At 42.0% G+C, this 19,317-nt stretch overlaps 1 protein-coding gene across 1 annotated transcript in view; it reads left to right on the top strand.

Moving 5' to 3' along the window:
• The first annotated feature begins 4,430 nt into the window (after nucleotides 1-4,430).
• The window catches only part of LOC115029063 (uncharacterized), a 78,594-nt gene continuing 63,707 nt past the window's right edge, over nucleotides 4,431-19,317 (top strand). Inside the window, 4 exon segments of the mRNA XM_085830981.1 lie at nucleotides 4,431-4,584; nucleotides 6,019-6,145; nucleotides 6,826-6,921; nucleotides 9,044-10,189. Of these exon segments, the coding sequence (XP_085687107.1) occupies nucleotides 4,459-4,584; nucleotides 6,019-6,145; nucleotides 6,826-6,921; nucleotides 9,044-10,189 (1,495 nt within the window). The 5' untranslated portion in view covers nucleotides 4,431-4,458.

Genomic DNA, 19,317 nt, shown 5'->3' on the forward strand with positions numbered 1-19,317 from the left:
TCCTGAAGGCATGGGATCAATTCACAGCACCCACATTACAACTCACAATGGTAATTCCAGTTCCAGGGGATGAAACATTCTCACGCAGAAATAACAAAACACTGATGCACATAAAAATAATAATTAAAAATGTCCAAAGTCAGGAGGCAGAGGCAGGCGGATTTCTGAGTTCGAGGCCAGCCTGGTCTACAAAGTGAGTGCCAGGACAGCCAGGGCTACACAGAGAAACCCTGTCTCGAAAAACCAAAAAAAAAAAAAAAAAAAAAAAGTACAAAGTCTTTACAAAGTCAGATACTTTAACATTCAGAGTCTTTAAAAACCCTAAAATCTTTAAACATTTATTCTCTCAACTATGGGCTCCTATAAAATAAAAAAGTAAGTTAAATATGTTTCTTCCTTCAAGAGGGAAGAACCAGGGGCACAGTCACAGTCCTAAAAAAAGCAAAACCAAACACCAAAAGTGTAAATAACTTAATGTCTGATTATCTGGTATTCATTTACAATCTGCAAAAGGTTTATGACACTTCTCAGGCTCCTCCTTTTGCAGCACACACAATTTGTTTCCTAGGCTCAGACAGCTCCACTCCACACCTGCTGCCGTCCTTGGCAGTCTTCCCATAGTATTGGCACTTTGAAACTTCTGGTGCTGTCTGCTGCAACTGAGCTGCACTTTCACCAATCGTATCTCCTTGCCTGTCTTCATGATGTCAAGCCTCCACATCTCTTCATGACCCCTTCAATCTGAGACTTCAACAGCTACTAAGACTGCACCTTCTCCAATGGCTCTCCTGGCTTCTCACAGTGTCAAGCCTCAGCTGTTCTGCATGGCCTCTTCATGGCTGTAAGACCAGTACCACCTGGGTGACTCTTAAATTACCAAGTGAGGCTGCCAAGCCGTGGCCACAATTTCTGTGTGCTGACTCTCTAGAAGCACTAGATTTCACCTCCATGCTGCTGCTCTCTTCTTAATCACTGCTAATTTTTCAGCTCCAGCTAACCAACATTAATTGTCTCAGAAAAACAAAGGTTTTTGTTTGTTTGTTTGTTTGGTTTTGGTTTTTCAAGACAGGGTTTCTCTGTAGAGCCCTGGCTGTCCCGGAACTCACTCTGTAGACCAGGGTGGCCTTGAACTCATAAATCTGCCTGCCTCTGCCTCCTGAGTGCTGGGATTAAAGACGTGCGCCACCATGCCCAGCAACAAAGATTTTATTTTATTAGTTCTGGTCTCTTGTTAATCACAGGTGATTCTTCAGCTCCAATGGACCTGACGCCACAGGTTCTTAGTGGTCTGGTAGAGTCTTTGTTTCCCTCTGGAATTTCACAAGCCATTATTCTATAAACTAAACTGCTTCCAACATTCTTATCTTCAAATCTCAGAACAGCTCACTGAGCTCTGAATACTCAATGGCTCTTCTAGGACAAGGTTCCAAAGTCCTTACATACTCCCCCCAACCCCCAGAAATATGGCCATATCTGTCACAGCAGTACTCTACAGTCCTGGTAGCAACTTCTGTCCTAGGGTTAAAGTTTCTGTGGTGAAGCACTATGTCCAAAAGCAAGTTGGGGAAGAAAGGGTTTATTTGGCTAAAAATTCCATATCACTGTTCATGATCAAAGGAGTCAGGATAGGAACCTCAAGGTTGGAGTAGATGCAGAAGCCATGGAGGAGTGCTCCTGACTGGCTTGCTCAGCATGGCTTGCTCAGCCTGTTTTCATATAGAACATGGGACCACTAGCCCAGGGATGACAGTATCTATAAGGATACACCCTCAGAGTTAATCACTAAAACAATGCTCTGCGGCTGGATCTTATGGAGACATTTTCTCAATGTTCCTTCCTTTTGAGTTAACCTAAGACTAGCCAGCCCAGGAGACACCAGACTGTTTGGACTGCTGGGTTTCCCTCCTCCTTAGCTGAAATTCTGTGCTTTTAAGCAGGCTCCTCTGTTTAGTTATCCAGTCAATGACTCAGAGGCTGAATAAAATCCTAAGAAAGATTCCTAGACTCTCTGTGTTCTGGGCCCTGTGGAGGAGGAGTAGACTCCCCTGTCTTATACTCCCCACATTGAACCATTCCAGGACCATCAGTGTCTGAAGGGATCTAGTATCTACAGTCCCAAGAATCACTTGGACCTACCTCATCTTCACATAGGAGCGGGATGGATTCTGTCCTGCTTTAACCAAGTCCCACCCCAGTCATCTTCCCTCTTGTGAAAGGATTGTTCGACCCTGAAGGGGGACATAACCCACAGGTTAAAACTCATTGTTTTATAGGATTTGAGAAGACGGTATGGTCCAGATGAAAGGTGTATCTTCCCAGCTCAAGGTTGGGAATCAAAGTCATGTGTCTTCCTATCTCAAAAGACTGGACTAGAAGTGAAACCACTGACTTCAAACCAAGCAGAAAAATCCCTCACAGGCATATCCTCCATTTCCAGAATCCAGTTAATTCCAGGAAGTAGCCAAGTGTCAAGAATAGCAATCACAGGGACAAGAGGGTTTATTTGGTTTACATAACCTGGATTAGTCCATTGGAGAAAGCCGAGGCAGAACCTCAAACAGGGCAGGAATCTGGAAGCAGGAGCAGATGCAAGGCCATGGAGGGGTGTTGCTTACTCACCCTGATTCTTAGAGAACCCAGGACCCCAGCCCAAGGTTGGCCCCACCCACAATATCCTAGGCCCTCCTACATCAATTACTTATTGAGAAGATGAAATGCCCTACAGGCTTGCCTACAGCCCAACCATATAGATGACTTTTCTCTCTGAGGCTCCCTCCCCTGATAACTTTAGCTTGTGTCAAATTGATATAAAACCCAGCATAACAATTTCTTTCTGGTGATGAAACAAGAAAAGAACAATCTGATCTTCCCACTCTCTCATCCAAGAAGTAATCTCATTGTGAATCAGTGACCATGGCATGAAAACAAACTCTTTCCTCTCGTGGGGTTTATCGTCGGGTCTCAGATGTTACCAGTACAGGAATAAATACACACGACGTAGGGAGTCCCATCACTCCGTGGTGTCAGTCCAGCCCCTTTCTTGCAATGACTTCATTCTGTATGATCAGGAACATATTTCTGATATCTTTGTATTAAAGGAAGAATCATTCCTGTGTTATGAGATGAGGGAATAAAGTGAACTTCAAGCAAAAAAAACAAAACAAAAAACCTTTAAGTACTTCCACATGAATGGGAGTAATGTAAGGAGTCCAGAAAGAGACTGGAAGTTGAATAGGGCAGATCCGAAGTAATACAGAGAGAAATCTTATGATGAGTGATGGATAGTGGGTCAGGAGTCAGTTCACACGCCATATTGATCCCAAGACCAGTTTTCCTCCAATTGGGAGAGGAGCCAGGAGCCGGAAGAATATCTGGTGGTGAATAGTTGTATGAGATTGTGAAAGAGAATCTGGTGAAGCTCTGGTACAGCTCTCTCAAATGTTAAATTGTTTACACGGGCTATTGGAGGAACGTGTGGACAAGGGGACTAAGGACAGATGAAAATCTCAAAGGGTTTCTGGGGCTTATAGGTAAGAGACATGTGTTCCCTAGTCCACGCCCCAAACCGTGGATTTCAGTGTACACATCAAATCTGTTCCGTTATTTTTTTTTCCTCTTTGATTTAGTGTCATAATGTGTGTGAAACCAAGGTCTCCTTCACTCCAGGCAAGTGCTTCACCAGTGAGTAGCCCCCATCTCTTTTGGTACTGTGTAATTTGGGACTTGTGATTCTTTTGTCTCAAACCCCAGAGTAGCTGAGATTTCAGAATATTTCCAGGAAACTTGGTTTCAAAAACTATCCTAAAGAGTTTGTGGTGTGCCCTAAAGTAGCTTCTTGCTCCGTTATTTTAAAGTAAAATTGACTCAATGTGATTTTTTTCTGCCCCCCATAAGATTCTAGGTACCCCTGAGCTTTTTAACTCACAGTATTGATCAGAGTAAGAAGTAAATCTAATACATATTACCGTTAAAGGCTGGACTCATATTCCCAAAATGCCCTTTGTAAATTTGGGATTTTAAAAAGCAGCGTAATTCCAGTTACATACAATCCATGCGCTTTAAATTCTTTGCCTTCCTTAGTTCCGGGTAGTCCTTCGCGTAGACTTCTGGGAAATGTAGTCTCTCCTCTCTCTCTCTCTCTCTCTCTCTCTCTCTCTCTCTCTCTCTCTCTCTCTCTCTCTCTCTCTCTCTCTCTCTCTCTCTCTCTCTCTCTCTCTCTCTCTCTCTCTCTCTCTCTCTCTCTCTCTCTCTCTCTCTCTCTCTCTCTCTCTCTCTCTCTCTCTCTCTCTCTCTCTCTCTCTCTCTCTCTCTCTCTCTCTCTCTCTCTCTCTCTCTCTCTCTCTCTCTCTCTCTCTCTCTCTCTCTCTCTCTCTCTCTCTCTCTCTCTCTCTCTCTCTCTCTCCCTCCTCTCTCTCTCTCTCTCTCTCTCTCTCTCTCTCTCTCTCTCTCTCTCTCTGTATGACCCCGCTAGACAGGACTCTGCTCTCTGTGCTTCCGGGTTCATTTTGCATTTGTGATTCTCCAAACTCTGCGGCGTTCTCAAAGTTGGGACAGTGTGGCTTGTTCTTCGAGCTTAACATGGAGGTTGGTCCCGGGTGCAGCCTAGACTTGCAAACCCAGGAACTCTGAGGGTGGCGGGTCCAGCGTGCAGGGAGCCGGGGAGGGCTGGGCAGGAGGCGGAGAGGAGCCCACTTGGATGTGCAGTGCAGACCTAGGCTTAGGGGTGGCGTGGCTGACCGTGCCAGAGGCAGGCTGTGATGAAAGCTCACACAGCCCCTTGGCTGGGGAAGCTTGCTGTTACTAGCTTTCACATTGCTGTTGTCAGATTTCTCAGGAAATCTAGAGCAAGTGGGTTTTTCTGGGCCCTCCCGTATTCTATGACAGGCCCAGGACTCTTGTTTTGAGTTCGTGTGGCTCATAGTTTCCAGGACAGTGAGTTCTGCGGAGGAGTTTGGTGTGTGGGATGTTCGTCCCGTTTTCTTTGTGATAAATTGTTAGTTTTCAGGGCGGCTCACTTTGGATAGGAATCACTCCTTTACCCACTGTGACAGAACCCTCACATTCACACACCTGTATGAGGCGAAAAGAAAAGAAAAGAAAAGAAAAGAAAAGAAAAGAAAAGAAAAGAAATCTCATCGAGGGGGCCCTCTGAGTTTTGTACCTTCCCAGCTATCACTGATCCTACAACACTACAGAGTGGAAAATACTAGAGAATATTATCACATACAATTGCACCAGAGACTGCGATGTCAGAATTTTGGACTCCTTTTGTGAAAGGAGAGATAAGTTGCCCAGTATTTGTATTGTGTGGAAAGATTGAGAGATGGGTTGAAGGGATGTGGCTCACTAAAGGTCCTGTGATTGTATACAGCAGTCTGCTCCCCATGGCATTTGTATACAGCCAGCTGCTCACCCCGTCCTTTGTATACAGCCATTGCTCACTCTGTCCTTTGTGCTGTTTTTGCCACACTTCAGTCAAATTGATTTGTGTGCTGGAGACTGACTTACAGCATTAAAATCTATACCTAAGAAGCATGGGCTTTAAACTACATTATCATAATACTAGTATTTTCTATGTATTAGCTAACTATTATTACAATAATATGGACACTTTCTAGTCAATGTCACTAATGTTCAGGAAACTAAGAACATGTCATTTTACATTTTATGGTGTGAAAAGTACGTTTTCTTGTACCTTAGATCCCGTTTCTTAGAAGGTAGAGGTGATACAGCAAAATGCTTATATCACAAAATGCTTATATCGCATGCATTTGTGACTGTGTGTCACAGTCCTGTAGTGTGTATTTCAGAAGCCTGGAAGACAGGCTTTTAAGCATTTTAAATGTAAAATTATTTGTTTCAATAAGAATGTAACCAACATTACATACCAATTTAGAACCATTTCTAGCTCTCCCCTCACCTTGCACAAAAGGTGACTTTATGCTTGCTGACTTTGGTATTAACATCATTAATTGTTCTATTTGTTTAATTTATACTATTCATTTATTTCTATTTCAGGACCTTCTGTCATTCACAGATGTGGCCATTGATTTCTCTGCAGATGAGTGTGAATGTCTGGACTCTGCTCAGTGGAATTTGTATAAGGAAGTGATGTTGGAGAATTACAGCAACCTTGTGTTCCTGGGTGAGGATCACTTCCATTGTGAACTCGTATTTCACTGTCAACATGGGACTGCCTGCCTGTCTTTGAAGAATAGTTCATGGGAGCTTGTGCTTTTAACTAGCTCCTCCCTTCCTTCTTTCCTTCCTTCCTTCCTTCCTTCCTTCTCCCTACTACTTTTGGTTTTTCAAGAGAGGGTATCTCTGTGTGCTACTGGATTTCCTGGACTTGCTCTGTAGGCCAGGCTGGCCTCAAACTCAGAAAGCTGCCTGTCCTCTGCTTCCTAAATGCTGGGATTAAAGGCACGCACCACCATTGCCTAGCTTGTTGATTGGTTCCGTATGGCCATTTAAAAAGCAAACTCTTGTTCACATAGCCAAGAAACTCGTTTCTTTTTGTGTTTTTAACAGATTTATGTGCAAAGTGTTCACCCGCAGAGGCAATGTTAGAAGCTGCCATGAGGCACAAGACACACGCATTAAAGAAAATGTCTCACCTGTTAGCTTTAATACTTTTTCTTATCATGAGGCTCAGGATCTGCAGGTTGTAAGTTACTCCTAAGCATCCTTACTTTCCAGAAATAATTACACATAAAATTTCCCACAGTCCTTTATCATCTCTACATTTTTCTTCTATGCAGAGAACTTGATTCAAATGTTAATTTCCTGGAAAAGAGACAAGCCTCTTGTTCCTTTTCCAAACAGGTCTTGCTTTCTCTAAGCCACACCTGGTCACATTTCTGGAGCAGAGTTCAGATCCGTGGAGCGTGAAGAGGAAAGCATCAGCGGCCATCTCTCTAGGTGTGTAGGAATGAGTGAGCAGAGCTCACGAGTGACGAGTCAATGTGTAAAACACGAATTGAGAAGTTGGGTTTTGGTGGAAGTCTCTTACGATCAAGGGGCTTTTCCTGCATGATGTAACCCCGACAATCCTCTTCCTTCCCTCTGAGAAGCTTTTTATGTGTTTACAGTGGCTGACAAAGTCCTTTTACTTAACGTGTTTTCTTGTATCTGTGTGTGTGGTGTTCTCATCTGTATACACATTTGCATGTGTGTGTGTTTGCCTGTGTGGGTGAGTATGCGCATACACATTCACATGTACACATGTGCCTGAGGAGGACCATAGTCGATGTCGAGACTCTTCTTTGACAGCACGTGTACCTTATTCAGTGAGACAGGGTCTCTCAGTCAAACTTAGAGTTAGTCCTCGTCATGCCTGGAATGATAAGCTGGCCACCATACCCACCCTACATTTACAAAGGTTCTGGTGTACAAACTCCAGTCTTCATGCTTGTGAGGCAGGCATATTGACTGTGGAACCATCTCCATGGTCCCTGTCCTTTTATTTTTCCTGGGAGGGCCTAGATTATAACAGACTTTACTTTCTATGACTCAGAAAATGGGTACACCATTCTAACAGCCTTAGTAACACATTAACACCGCAGATGAGCATCTCTAACCCCATTTACATGCTCATTAGCCAAATGAGATTCATCAGAGATTTCCTGTCTGTGCAGGTGTGCATGTGTGTGCACATGGCACTGCTTATTGTGACATCAGATGATAAAATACAAGGGTTGACTTTCTCCTTCCAGCCTGTGGGTTGTAGGGATGGAGGAGAGATGTTCAGACTTGCAATCAGTGCTCCTGACCTTCTGAGCCATCTTGCTGGCCCTGTAATGTTTTCTTATGAGCAATGGGTTTACTTTTATTTTTATTATTTTTTTTTCTTTTTTTTTTTTTTTTTTTGGTTTTTCGAGACAGGGTTTCTCTGTATAGCCCTGGCTGTCCTGGAACTCACTTTGTAGACCAGGCTGGCCTCGAACTCAGAAATCTGCCTGCCTCTGCCTCCCGAGTGCTGGGATTAAAGGCGTGTGCCACCACGCCCGGCGGGTTTACTTTTATTTATTGCTGCTTAGTCAATAATAGTATTTTAAAATGCTGTGCATTTATAAGTGTGTAGTCACAGCTGAAAACTACATATCTAGATAAATTTTGATTTGCAGAGCTTCGATAGTCTTTCAAAAATTTCTGGCTCCCAAACTTATTCTCTTTTTATGATTTTGACACTCTATTTTCTATGTTTCAGTTTTTAAGTCAAGACTCCTTTACATTTTATAATAATATGCTTAGCTCTATCCACTATATTTTTCTAGACGACAGTATTAATCATTGTATTCTTTATGGACAATGTAACACATTAAGACACCTATACCATAGGTCAATTGCGGGTGTTATCATTTGCTTATAAAAATATTATTCCTGATTTCAAGTGATATTTATTTTCTCTCTTCATTGGTTAATAGTTATTGTAACCTTCTAAATGAGCACTCCTAGAAATTGCATAACATTTGTATTTACTGACAGACATGTTCCACTAGCAAAGCCTTATGCTGCTTCTAGATTAACTAAAAAGTTTTTCATTATTTGATTTTTAAGGTGATTATATTATTTTTGTAAAACATAACACTGTGGGGCTGGTGAGATGGCTCAGCGGGTAAGAGCACTGAGTGCTCTTCCAAAGGTCCTAAGTTCAAATCCCAGCAACCACATGGTGGCTCACAACCATCCATAATAAGATATGACGCCCTTAGCCGGGCATTGGTGGCACATGCCTTTAATCCCAGCACTTGGGAGGCAGAGACAGGCGGATTTCTGAATTCAAGGCCAGCCTGGTTTACAAAGTGAGTTCCAGGACAGCCAGGGCTATACAGAGAAACCCTATCTCAAAAAAAAAAAAAACAAAAAACAACAACAACAACAAAAAAAAAAAAAACAAAAAAAACAAAAACAAAAACAAAAAAAACCCATAACACTGTATTCCTATTAAGAATGAACAGTATAAATATAAAATATATTTTAATGTATAGTATAAAGTATATAATGGTATGCTTTTATTAATACTTCAATACTTTTTTAACAGGATCAAAACCGCATAAATGTAAAGAGTGTGGGAAGGCCTTTGATAGGAACTCAGTCCTTATTCAGCATCAAAGAATTCATACTGGAGAGAGATCCTATAAATGTGAAGAATGTGGCAAAACGTTTAATTATTCTTCCAGCCTTAAACAGCACCAAAGAATTCATACTGGCGAGAAACCCTACAAATGTGAAGTGTGTGGCAAAGCTTTTAACTGTTCTTCATATCTGGGTAAGCATCAAAGAATCCATACTGGAGAGAAACGCTACAGATGTGAAGAATGTGGTAAAGCTTTTACTAATTGTTCAGGACTTACTGTTCACCGAAGAGTTCATACTGGAGAGAAACCCTACAAATGTGAAGAATGTGGCAAGGCCTTTAGTGTTCGCACAACACTCTCAAACCATCAGAGAATTCACACTGGAGAGAAACCTTACAAATGTGAAGAATGCGGTATGGCCTTTAATGTTCGCTTTCTTCTTTCTAAGCACCAGCAAACTCATACTGGAGAAAAACCCTACAAATGTAAAGAATGTGGCAAAGCTTTTAACTGTTCTTCCAGCCTTCACCAACACCAACAAATTCATAGGGGAGAGAAACTCTATAAGTGTGATGACTGTGGGCAGGCCTTTAGCTGTTCTTCATATCTGTATAAGCATCGTCGAATCCATACTGGCATGAAACCCAGCAAATGCAAGGAATGTGGCAAGACCTTTTACTGTTCTGTAAACCTTATTTACCACCAGAGAATTCATACTGGAGAGAAACCATATAAATGTAATGAGTGTGGAAAAGCTTTTAGCATTTACTCAAGATTTATGAAACACCAGCAAATACATAGTGGAGAAAAACCCTATAAATGCAAAGAATGTGAGAAAGCCTTTAATAATTGTTATAATCTAATTCAACACCAAAGAATTCATACTGGAGAGAAACCCTACAAATGTAAAGACTGTGGCAAAGCCTTTCATTATACTTCAAGCCTTGCTCAACATGAAAGAATTCATACTGGAGAGAAACCCTACAAATGTGAAGAATGTGGCAAGGCCTTTAACTCTTCTTCAAATCTTAAAAATCATTGGAGACTCCATACTGGTGAGAAGCCCTACAAATGTGAACAATGTGGGAAAGCCTTTAAAGACTGTTCTAGCTTTACTCGACACTATAGAATTCATACTAGAGAAAACCCAGATTAGCTCAACCATGTCGCAAAGCCTTCCATAATCATTTACTGATAATTCAACTCTAACGAATTCATATGAGAAGGAAAGGAACAAGGGAAGACCTTTAATAATAGCTCAAGCCTTATTTACCCTCTTCCATTAAATGCAGGAGAGATCTTATAACGTGAAGAAGATGGCCGTGATGAGCAATCTATACTTATGCAACATCAAAATTTTCATTTTACAGAAACTCCACAAATGCAAGTATTGTGGGGAATGCACACTCAGCACCAGTGAATTATAATCAAACTGTATACGTGCATAATGACTCAGGAAGGAACGCAGTCAAGCACATAAAACTGAGACGCCCGAACTCTTACAGTAAGAAGCAATGTGTACACTGTGTTGCAAAATCAAATAGATCTTAAGAGATATAAGAGACAAATTCCAGGAGTTGTAGAGAATTTAGCCAAGGAACAAATACTGCTTATAATCGGCAGGAAAATGTTTGGTGTAATATAAAAACTCATTACACACTTTGGGTCATGCAGATAAGTCTGTGAGGACATCAGTGTGTTATAAATCCAAATTATAAGCTCAGTTTTTAAGAGTGAAAAGTTCACGACTAGTGATTTTATCAGAAGAACAAGACTGAGTCCTGAGGTTTCCGAGTCTGTTTTTTTTACCCCCAAAGTCCATAGATACATTATTAGAATATGAAGTTTAGTAACTTTTGAAAATAAAAAGAAGCTGTTTTTAATGTATTGTCAGTATTGTGATTAGTATTGCATTGCCTTTTTACTGCTTTTTTTCTTACTAAGTTTTACATAGTTTTTTTTTTACTAAGATAGAAAAACTACTTTAGTGAGGTGTGAAGGCTAATATTGGCTGTCCACCTGAGACACCTAGGAAGAAGGAACCTCAGCTGAAGAATGGTCTGTATCAGTGTGGCCTGTGAGTGTGACTGTTACAGTCTCTTTTTTTGTTTGTTTGGTTTTGTTGTTGTTGTTGTTGTTTTGTTTTTTTGAGACAGGGTTTCTCTGTATAGCCCTGGCTGTCCTGGAACTCACTTTGTAGACCAGGATGGCCTCAAACTCAGAAATCTGCCTGCCTCTGCCTCCCAAGTGCTGGGATTAAAGGCATGTGCCACGCCCAGCTGTTACAGTCTCTTGAGTGCAATTGATGTAGAAGGGTCCAGTCCACTGTGGGCAATACCGTCCCTAGGCTGTGGACCTGGGCTCTATAAGAAAGGTACCTGAAAATGAGACTAGGAATGAGCCAGCAAATAGCATTCCTCCATGATCTTTGCTCAGGTTTCTGCCTTAAGTACCTGCCTTGTATTCCTTCAAGGATGGACTGTAATGTGTAAGATGAAATACACCCTTTCTTTCCCAAGCAGTTTTTGGGTCATGGAGTTTATCAAAGCAAAGAAACAAATGAGAACATAAAGGACCTAAGTAACATTTTAATTACTTATTACTGGGGAATTGTGGGATATTCAGTCGGCTCCTAATGTTGATTTGATGTGCTTCATGTAATTTATAGCATATTGTCCTTTGTGTTATATATATCATTATTTATCCACTTATCATAATTACTTTTATATCATATGCTTTATAGAAATAAGTTTAGGCCCTTTTTGACCCTTGTATTTTATGTCAAATTCTCACAGGAATTTACTATAGAACCTCTTCTGCCTTACAGTGCACACATTTTTGGTAGTCATTCACATTGGCTGAAATACACAATTATAATGTGATGAACTTTAGCTCTGAGAGAACTCTTAAACATGTTTTCAGAAGAAACTTGAGAACTGCTAAAGCAGAAATTAATTTTGAAATAATTGACTTCTCATTATTAAATGGTCAACTATACATCCTGAAACACACACATCTGATCTTCATAGAGCTTTGATAAATGATTGCTTTTCATTTTGATGCTAATTCTAATATAACTGTTTTCATGCATCACATAATATATTCTTTATGAAAGTACATTAAGTTATAATTTACCATTTATGTGCTCTGATACTGTTTAGTATTATTTAATAGTTTTCTGAAATAGTAAACATTGTAAGACACACATTCATTTATTATTTCATCCCATTAAAAAATTATTCCTCCTTTTCATTTGGTAACATACATCATAATATGGGATGTTTACAAGATACTATGTAGAGGTGAACACTTCAAAAGCTTCATATATATTATTGTTGTTAGAAGCAACAGAAACAAGATAATCATGCATAGCAAGTAGAAAAACTCAGAATGAGATTCTTGCTTATTTGAAAATGTATGTAATGAAAAACTGGTGTAAGCTCTGCATATGGTGTGAAGACAACTGTGCTGCCATGCCAAAGAAAACACCAAGCTTAGGAAGAGACCTTTCATTTCCTATTCAGCTTCATATTTTTATTACTCTCTAGCCACATGTGTGACACAGCCATTGTCCTTTAGAACCAGTGTTATGGCTCTCATTTCCTCTCCCCACTCAATTTCATCTTATCAAAAATTGGAATTCCTGACATGTACTTTCAATTTCCTTAATACTTGTGTAGTTTTATTTAGGCATTCACGGGATTCTTCATTTTAAGTGCTTATTACTAATTGACCCAGAGTAACTAGTTGTATATTTGTAGTGATGAGTTTTCATTACACACGTGTCTACCTGCCCAGGAGCTATTTTTCGATTCTAGAATGAAACACACACCCATTACCTTATTTTAAAAATGCCTTGGCTACCTCAAAGGCTGGGCACTCCTAAACCTTCCCCTGCTATCCCAGGCCCAATCTCCAACATATATGCTGTAGGATATGGTTTCAGTACACTTGTCAATTATATAATAAGTGTAGCAAATCTAGCTCCTCAAACAATTATGATTTTCATGCTAAGAACATTTAGAATCCATTAGGCTACTGTGTTATATATTCCAAATTATTATTAGGTGTCAGTATCCTGTAGTGATAGTAAGTGCTTCGTGTGTGTGTGTGTGTGTGTGTGTGTGTGTGTGTGTGTTTTGTGGAGGTTTCTGGGCATCCCACATGGGGTTCAATATCCATCCATATAGTGTAAGGCTGTTGCATGGGGCAGTCCCTCATTTATATGGCACTACCTGGCCTCCTTACCCTGCTCCATTCTGCTCCCATCCCTCTGCCCCAATTAGCAGCAGAAAGGTCCTGTCCATAACTTAATGTTACTTTCTGGATAGATTAAAGTCAATGAGAACTCTAGGACCTCCCTGGGGCAACTTGCTCATTAGCATGATAATCTCAGAAAATACTCCTTTTGGGCAGGAAGTGACAAATATTTACATGTACAAGGCAGGTTTTGTGGGTGATAGTAAGGACAGTACCTTATATCCAGCCAGTGCTGGATGCTGCCAGCACAGCTGTAACAATTGAGAATGTAGGGGTATAGTTTCATTCATAGCCAGTAGATACGATATCTGTGGGGGATAGGTCACCTCCCAAATCCAGGCATGTTGGGGCAGAAACAAAGGCAGACCACAGTCATAAGGCAAAGGAATCTCAGAGACAGAGGGAGTTTCCTATCTCAGAGGAAGCAGGCTTTGAGTTCTAGCAGAGACAACAGGCATTAGGAACCACTAAAGCTTCTCTTAACTTGAGAACCAAACAGGTTCTGTGCCCTCTGGCACAGAAATCATGGCTCCACACCCCCTGGACCTAGTGTGGTTGGTTCCTGGCCTCCATGGCTGGTTAGCTTTCCTGATGGCTGAGGTCTGAGAAAGATAAAGAAGTGCAGACCGGAAGCCCGACTCCTGCCAAGGCTACAGCTTTTGCTCAGGAGGCTCCTGCAGTCACCACAGGTGGACAAGTCCTGCCTCCCTTACCTCACAATGTGAGCACAAGAAAGCAGCAACAGTAGTCCAGTCTGCTCACCTTGCACCGGTTTCCTTTAAGGTAACAGCACACTTAGCAAACACCCAAGGATCTCATGAGTGCGAGTGAGTGAGGAGAGAAAATACTGGCAATATTTTCAACCATAGTAGCTGTAGTCAGGATATGACCGTGAAGAATAATAAGATTCAAAACAGCGTAAACTGTGCCTGAGTTGAAAGGCTAGTAGATATGGGGCTGGGCAAATGTTTTGTAAGTTTGTGAGAATTTTGGTGCCATCACCAACAGGAGATTCTCAGTGAGCGTGAGAACCAGAGAGGCATCAAGAGCCGCTGGCAGTTAAAAGAAATCAATGAATCTTTAAGATGATTTTCTTTTCCACATCAGTGTGTTGCTTCCTTATTTAAAAATACAACAGAGTCAGCGTGATTTTTTTTTAAAAGAGATTAAAACTACAACATATGGCCCAGAAATGACTTGTACTCTTAAGATTTCTGTCACAGATTCAACTCACATTCACGATATCTCCTGTTTTGGATCCAGGGGACGTGGGGCGGCGACCAGCCCGACTCCCCAAAAATGTACTGTAGACTCTGCTTCTTTCCTTCTACTCTCTACCTTGGGTTGCTAGGGACAAATTCAGGACCCAGAGAAAGTGTTCCAACTGGGTTCCAGGAATTCCTTTGGATGGACTTCGGGGAAATGTTGTCTGGGTACTGTGATGTCACAGGGAGCTAACCTGTAAACCTCTACCAGGCTTTTGCTTAACACAGGGCTCTTCCCCCAGAGTTTTGCGAGAGTCCTGTGCAGCTGTGACATTCCTATTGTCTGTGATGTGGACATTGGTCCAGGAAACAGCACAGCCTGGGGCTCTGTCTCAGAGGGAGCGAACCTGGGCTGGGTGGGAGGGCAGAAGAAGCTGCTTTGACCTGCCATGCTGAACTGACTGGGACACTTGAGGTTGCAACTCAGGGCGAATAGGATTGTGCCCTAGGTGATGGTTTCCTTTGGACACTGTGTGTTTTCTGACTTCATCCTGTACTTCTGGTACACTGGAGCAGCCTGCTAGCCCAGGAGTAGATTAATAGTGCAAGGGCCAGGACTTCAAGCTAATGATGGTCAGCAGTCTCTGTGGTGGTTCAGGAGTTCATGGGACAACTTTGCCGGGAAGCATGCTTTACTAGCTGCTCCATTCTCATGTGGATGCAGTCAGATTCTGTTGCGGGGAAACATTAAAAAAAAAAAAAAAAAAAAAAAAAGACCCTGCACTAGTGCCTCTGCTCCGGCAACCTGGCCGGCCATGCACGGGCAGGCAATGGCTGACCTGTTTGTATCACATGGAGACTCTGACTCCGAACTCCAAAATCTCTTCACCCAGCTCACTAAATTACCACTGGCGGGTCATTTCCACAACAGCCCTATGCTTCAAACCCCCCATGACCTTTGTGGTGCACCTCAGGCAAAACCACGCTTTCCCTCTGAACCTTTCTCTCTTAAACACGACCAGCTGCTTCTTGAAGGAAAACACAACACAAACGTAGTTCAGAAACAACCGTAACTCAATCTCTGGGTGCAACAATTAAAGTCCTAACTTGTAAATCCTATTAAATCTGATTCCTCCAGTGGCAAATCCTGCGGATCCCGAGACACTTGTAATAACATCTTGTCCTCTGAACCAGGAAGTCCCGCCTACTCACCCCGTGATTGGCTTCTTTATTCATTAGGGGATTGGTTCACAAAAAGTCACCTGAGCATGACTCACTCCTTGTCCACAACCTCCCCCAGGAGAGCAGAATGAGCATCAACCTACAAACAGCACCAGGCATATCCACAACAAGATTCCTCAGTATCTTTAGAGAAAATGAGGTCTTGTCACTCCTGTACTCTGTAGTTGGCTTCTTGTAACAGTCTTCAGGTCTGATTGTGTTCATTTTCTGCGTCATTGAAAGAACTAAGAGAGGGAAAATCCGAGGTGCAATAGGTAACAGGTGGGAAATTCTTGAATATAGGAGACTAATGAGCCAGAATGAGGTGCTATAGAAAAGTTTCGGGCAGGGATGAGAGCACCACACATGCAGCAGAGAAGTCCTCTTGTGGAAAATCTGAACCCTGTTTCACCTTGAGGTTTCTTAAACCTTAAAAGGGGCCTCCATACCTAATTTAGGGTTGAGTAATTGTAAAAAAGAATGTGTGCTTGGCCCACAATGGTTATGTCAGCCTGTCGTTTTGTTTTGCTTTTTGTTTGTTTGTTTTTCTTTTGTTTCCAAGACTGAATTTCTCTTGGCTGTCATGGAACTTACTTTGTAGACCAGGCTAAACTGGAACTCACAGAGATCTCCCTGCCTCTGCCTCCCTAGTCTTGGGATTGAAGCCATTCACCATGACACCTGGAGTGTCAGCATGTTCTCATCTCACACTGAAATTGTTGAGCTATTTTTAAACTAAAGATACAGAATTGTAACTTATAGAAGAAGGAGGTCAAACAATTTTTTACTATGGACTACTGATGTCAGAAAGCCAAGGCTCTGGGCCTTCCTGAGCAATGGACACTCTGGAATAGTGGGAGAGAGAGAAGCTTGCAGTCTTGTTGCCCTGAAGGCTGGATGTGTGTAAGGATTATGTGGGGTACATCTTAGAATCTGAGAAGACACTGTTTGAGATGAGCACAACAATACTTAGAAAAAGGATCAAAGCTTATCTATACAATTATTTTAAAGGTCCCCATTAATACATAAACTGCTGATATTTTCATGTATTAATAAAATGAAAAAATAATATATGACTATTCTCGTCGGTCATTCTGGGTCATTACTCAATAAGACATGAAAAATATATATCCTAAAATTAGAAAATTTTGAAATAATAAAACAGCATAGCAAACATGTTGCTCAACTACAGCACACTGATTCATGGTGTCATGTGTGTAAAACACACTTTAGGAATGCCACAAACAACAACCAATACCCATCAGAGAAAAGACAGAAAGGGAAAATGACTAAAGAACAGCAGATTCTGTTCTATGTTAAATTTTCAGTGTGCTTTTAGTTCTTTGCATGCTGATTTCCCCGTATGTTCAGAACCTTGAATGATATTAGTCTGTGAGTTCTTCCTTTACTGTTCTACCCCTTGCCTCCTCCTTCTCCTGTCCCATGTCACTGTGCTTTGTGTCGCTGCTGAACTCTGGACAAATGCAGGAAACCCAGACGACAGCCAGAGCCACCTCATCAGAGCAGTATCCTCATTTGATTTCACATTCATGGCTGGGCATGCTTAGTGTTGACAAGAACATTCTCCTTCACCAGGACTTTCAGTTGTCAACATGTGTATGTGTAAGCTCTTTTATACCGAAAAATATTTTAACCGTATGTATAGTCCCTGGAGTGTGGTGATCCTGAAAGAAAGATGAAATTTCAAGACCTGTAAGTCATATAAAGTACTCAGAAATTGCTGGTTGTCTGTGAGCCTAGAGGCTGTCTGGGGCTGAGAACAAAGAAAAACAAACCCAGGCATGCCCTGTAGTTAAAACATTCCTGGGAACAGCTTGACCATAAAGATAAAGAGGAATGTGAAGACATTACAGGGCTATCTGAACTGACTCAAATTGACCAGATACTCTGCTAACATTGATAAACATCCAACTCACAGAACTCTGACACCCTGATCTGCACGTACATGTAATTTTTCTGCTGATGTTTGAATAAACCAATAGTGTGTCGCTATGCTGAATTCCCCAACCCTAAGCCCTTTATCGCATAAAAACCCCTAGCTTTTGAGCCTTGGGGTCGAATCCACTGTCTCCTGCGTGAGATATGTTTCAACCCAGAGCCCCACCATTAAACTGCCTTATGTGTTTGCAACAAGGATTCTCATGTTTCTTTGGGTGCACTCTCTCTCTCCCGAGACTAGAGTGGGGGTCCCCGAAAGGGGGTCTTACAACTCCCCTCAGGCTTCAAAGCAAACAGGGAACAACAATCCACAAAGAGACAAGAATGCAGCAGAGCTCAGCCTGATTTTACGATAACCAGCTCTGGATAGGGACCCAGAATCCCCTACCCCCATTCCATACACACACACCCTGTCTGCCCCTCACACAATCTCCTCCTTTCTTCTCCCTCCCTTCTCCCTTCCCTTCTCCTCTGAGAGTGTGGATGCTCGCCCTGAGTTTTCCTCTTCCCTGGAATATCAAGTCTCTGCAGGTCTGGTGCTTCCTGTTTCACTGAGGCCAGACAAGGCAGCCTAGTTAAGGGAATGGGATCCATAGATAGGCAACAGCTTTAGAGACAGCCTCCCTCCAGTTGTTGGAGGACACACATGAACACAGAGTTGCACATCTGCTCTATATGTGCCAGGGGATTTGGTCCAGCCCTTACTCTTTGAGTAGTTCAGTCTCTGAAAGCCCCCAAGGGTCTGGGCTCACTTATTCTGTTGGTCTTCCTGTGAAGTTCCAACCCCCTCCAGAGCCATCAGTCCTTACTCCAACTCTTCCATAAGACTCCCTGACTTCCACCCAATGTTTGACTGTGGGCCTCTGTATCTGTATCTTCTTGATGGAGCCTCTCAGATCACAGTTATGCTAGGCTCCTGTCTGCAAGCATAACCAGAGTATCACTAATAGTGTCAGGGATTGGTTCTTGCCATGGGTTGTGTCACAAGTTAACCCAGTCACGATTAGCCATTCCCTCAGTCTCTGCTCCTGTATTTCTTGTAGACAGGATAAATTTTGGGTCAAAAGTTTTGTGGGTGGGTTCATTTTCTTATCACTCCTCTGGGGGTCCTGCCTGGTCACATCAGGTTCCATTATCTATATCTCTTTAGCTGAGACTCCTAGCAGTATGGATATGTGTTGCAGGAAATATTAAAAAATGGCCTGCCAACTCTCCAGCTACGCTGGACCATAGGGCTTCTGCCAGGCCATCTCCCAGCAGGGGCCTCTCGAGTTCTTCTCAGTACCATGCATGCCCCATGCACCCCCAGTCAGCCATCACATCACAATTCCCAATACCCGGGTAGAATCAAGACTCTTAAATATTAATTAACCAATCAGATTTATGTATCAATAATATCACAATTTATATAAGATGCCAATACAATAATTTCAGATCCCATTGATAATGATAAAATCTTTAGCCCAATATTCCAACCTTCATGATATCGTACCAACCTGTGGCCAATCATAGCTACGCTGATATACATCTGCTACCATCTTCTTCTCTCTCTCCTCTGAGAGGCTCTTTGTCTCTGACACTCTTAGCCCTGC

Source organism: Mus caroli, unplaced genomic scaffold, assembly GCF_978045245.1.
Source record: "Mus caroli unplaced genomic scaffold, Mus_caroli_1 scaffold_15, whole genome shotgun sequence".
Classification (NCBI taxonomy): Eukaryota; Metazoa; Chordata; class Mammalia; order Rodentia; family Muridae; genus Mus; species Mus caroli.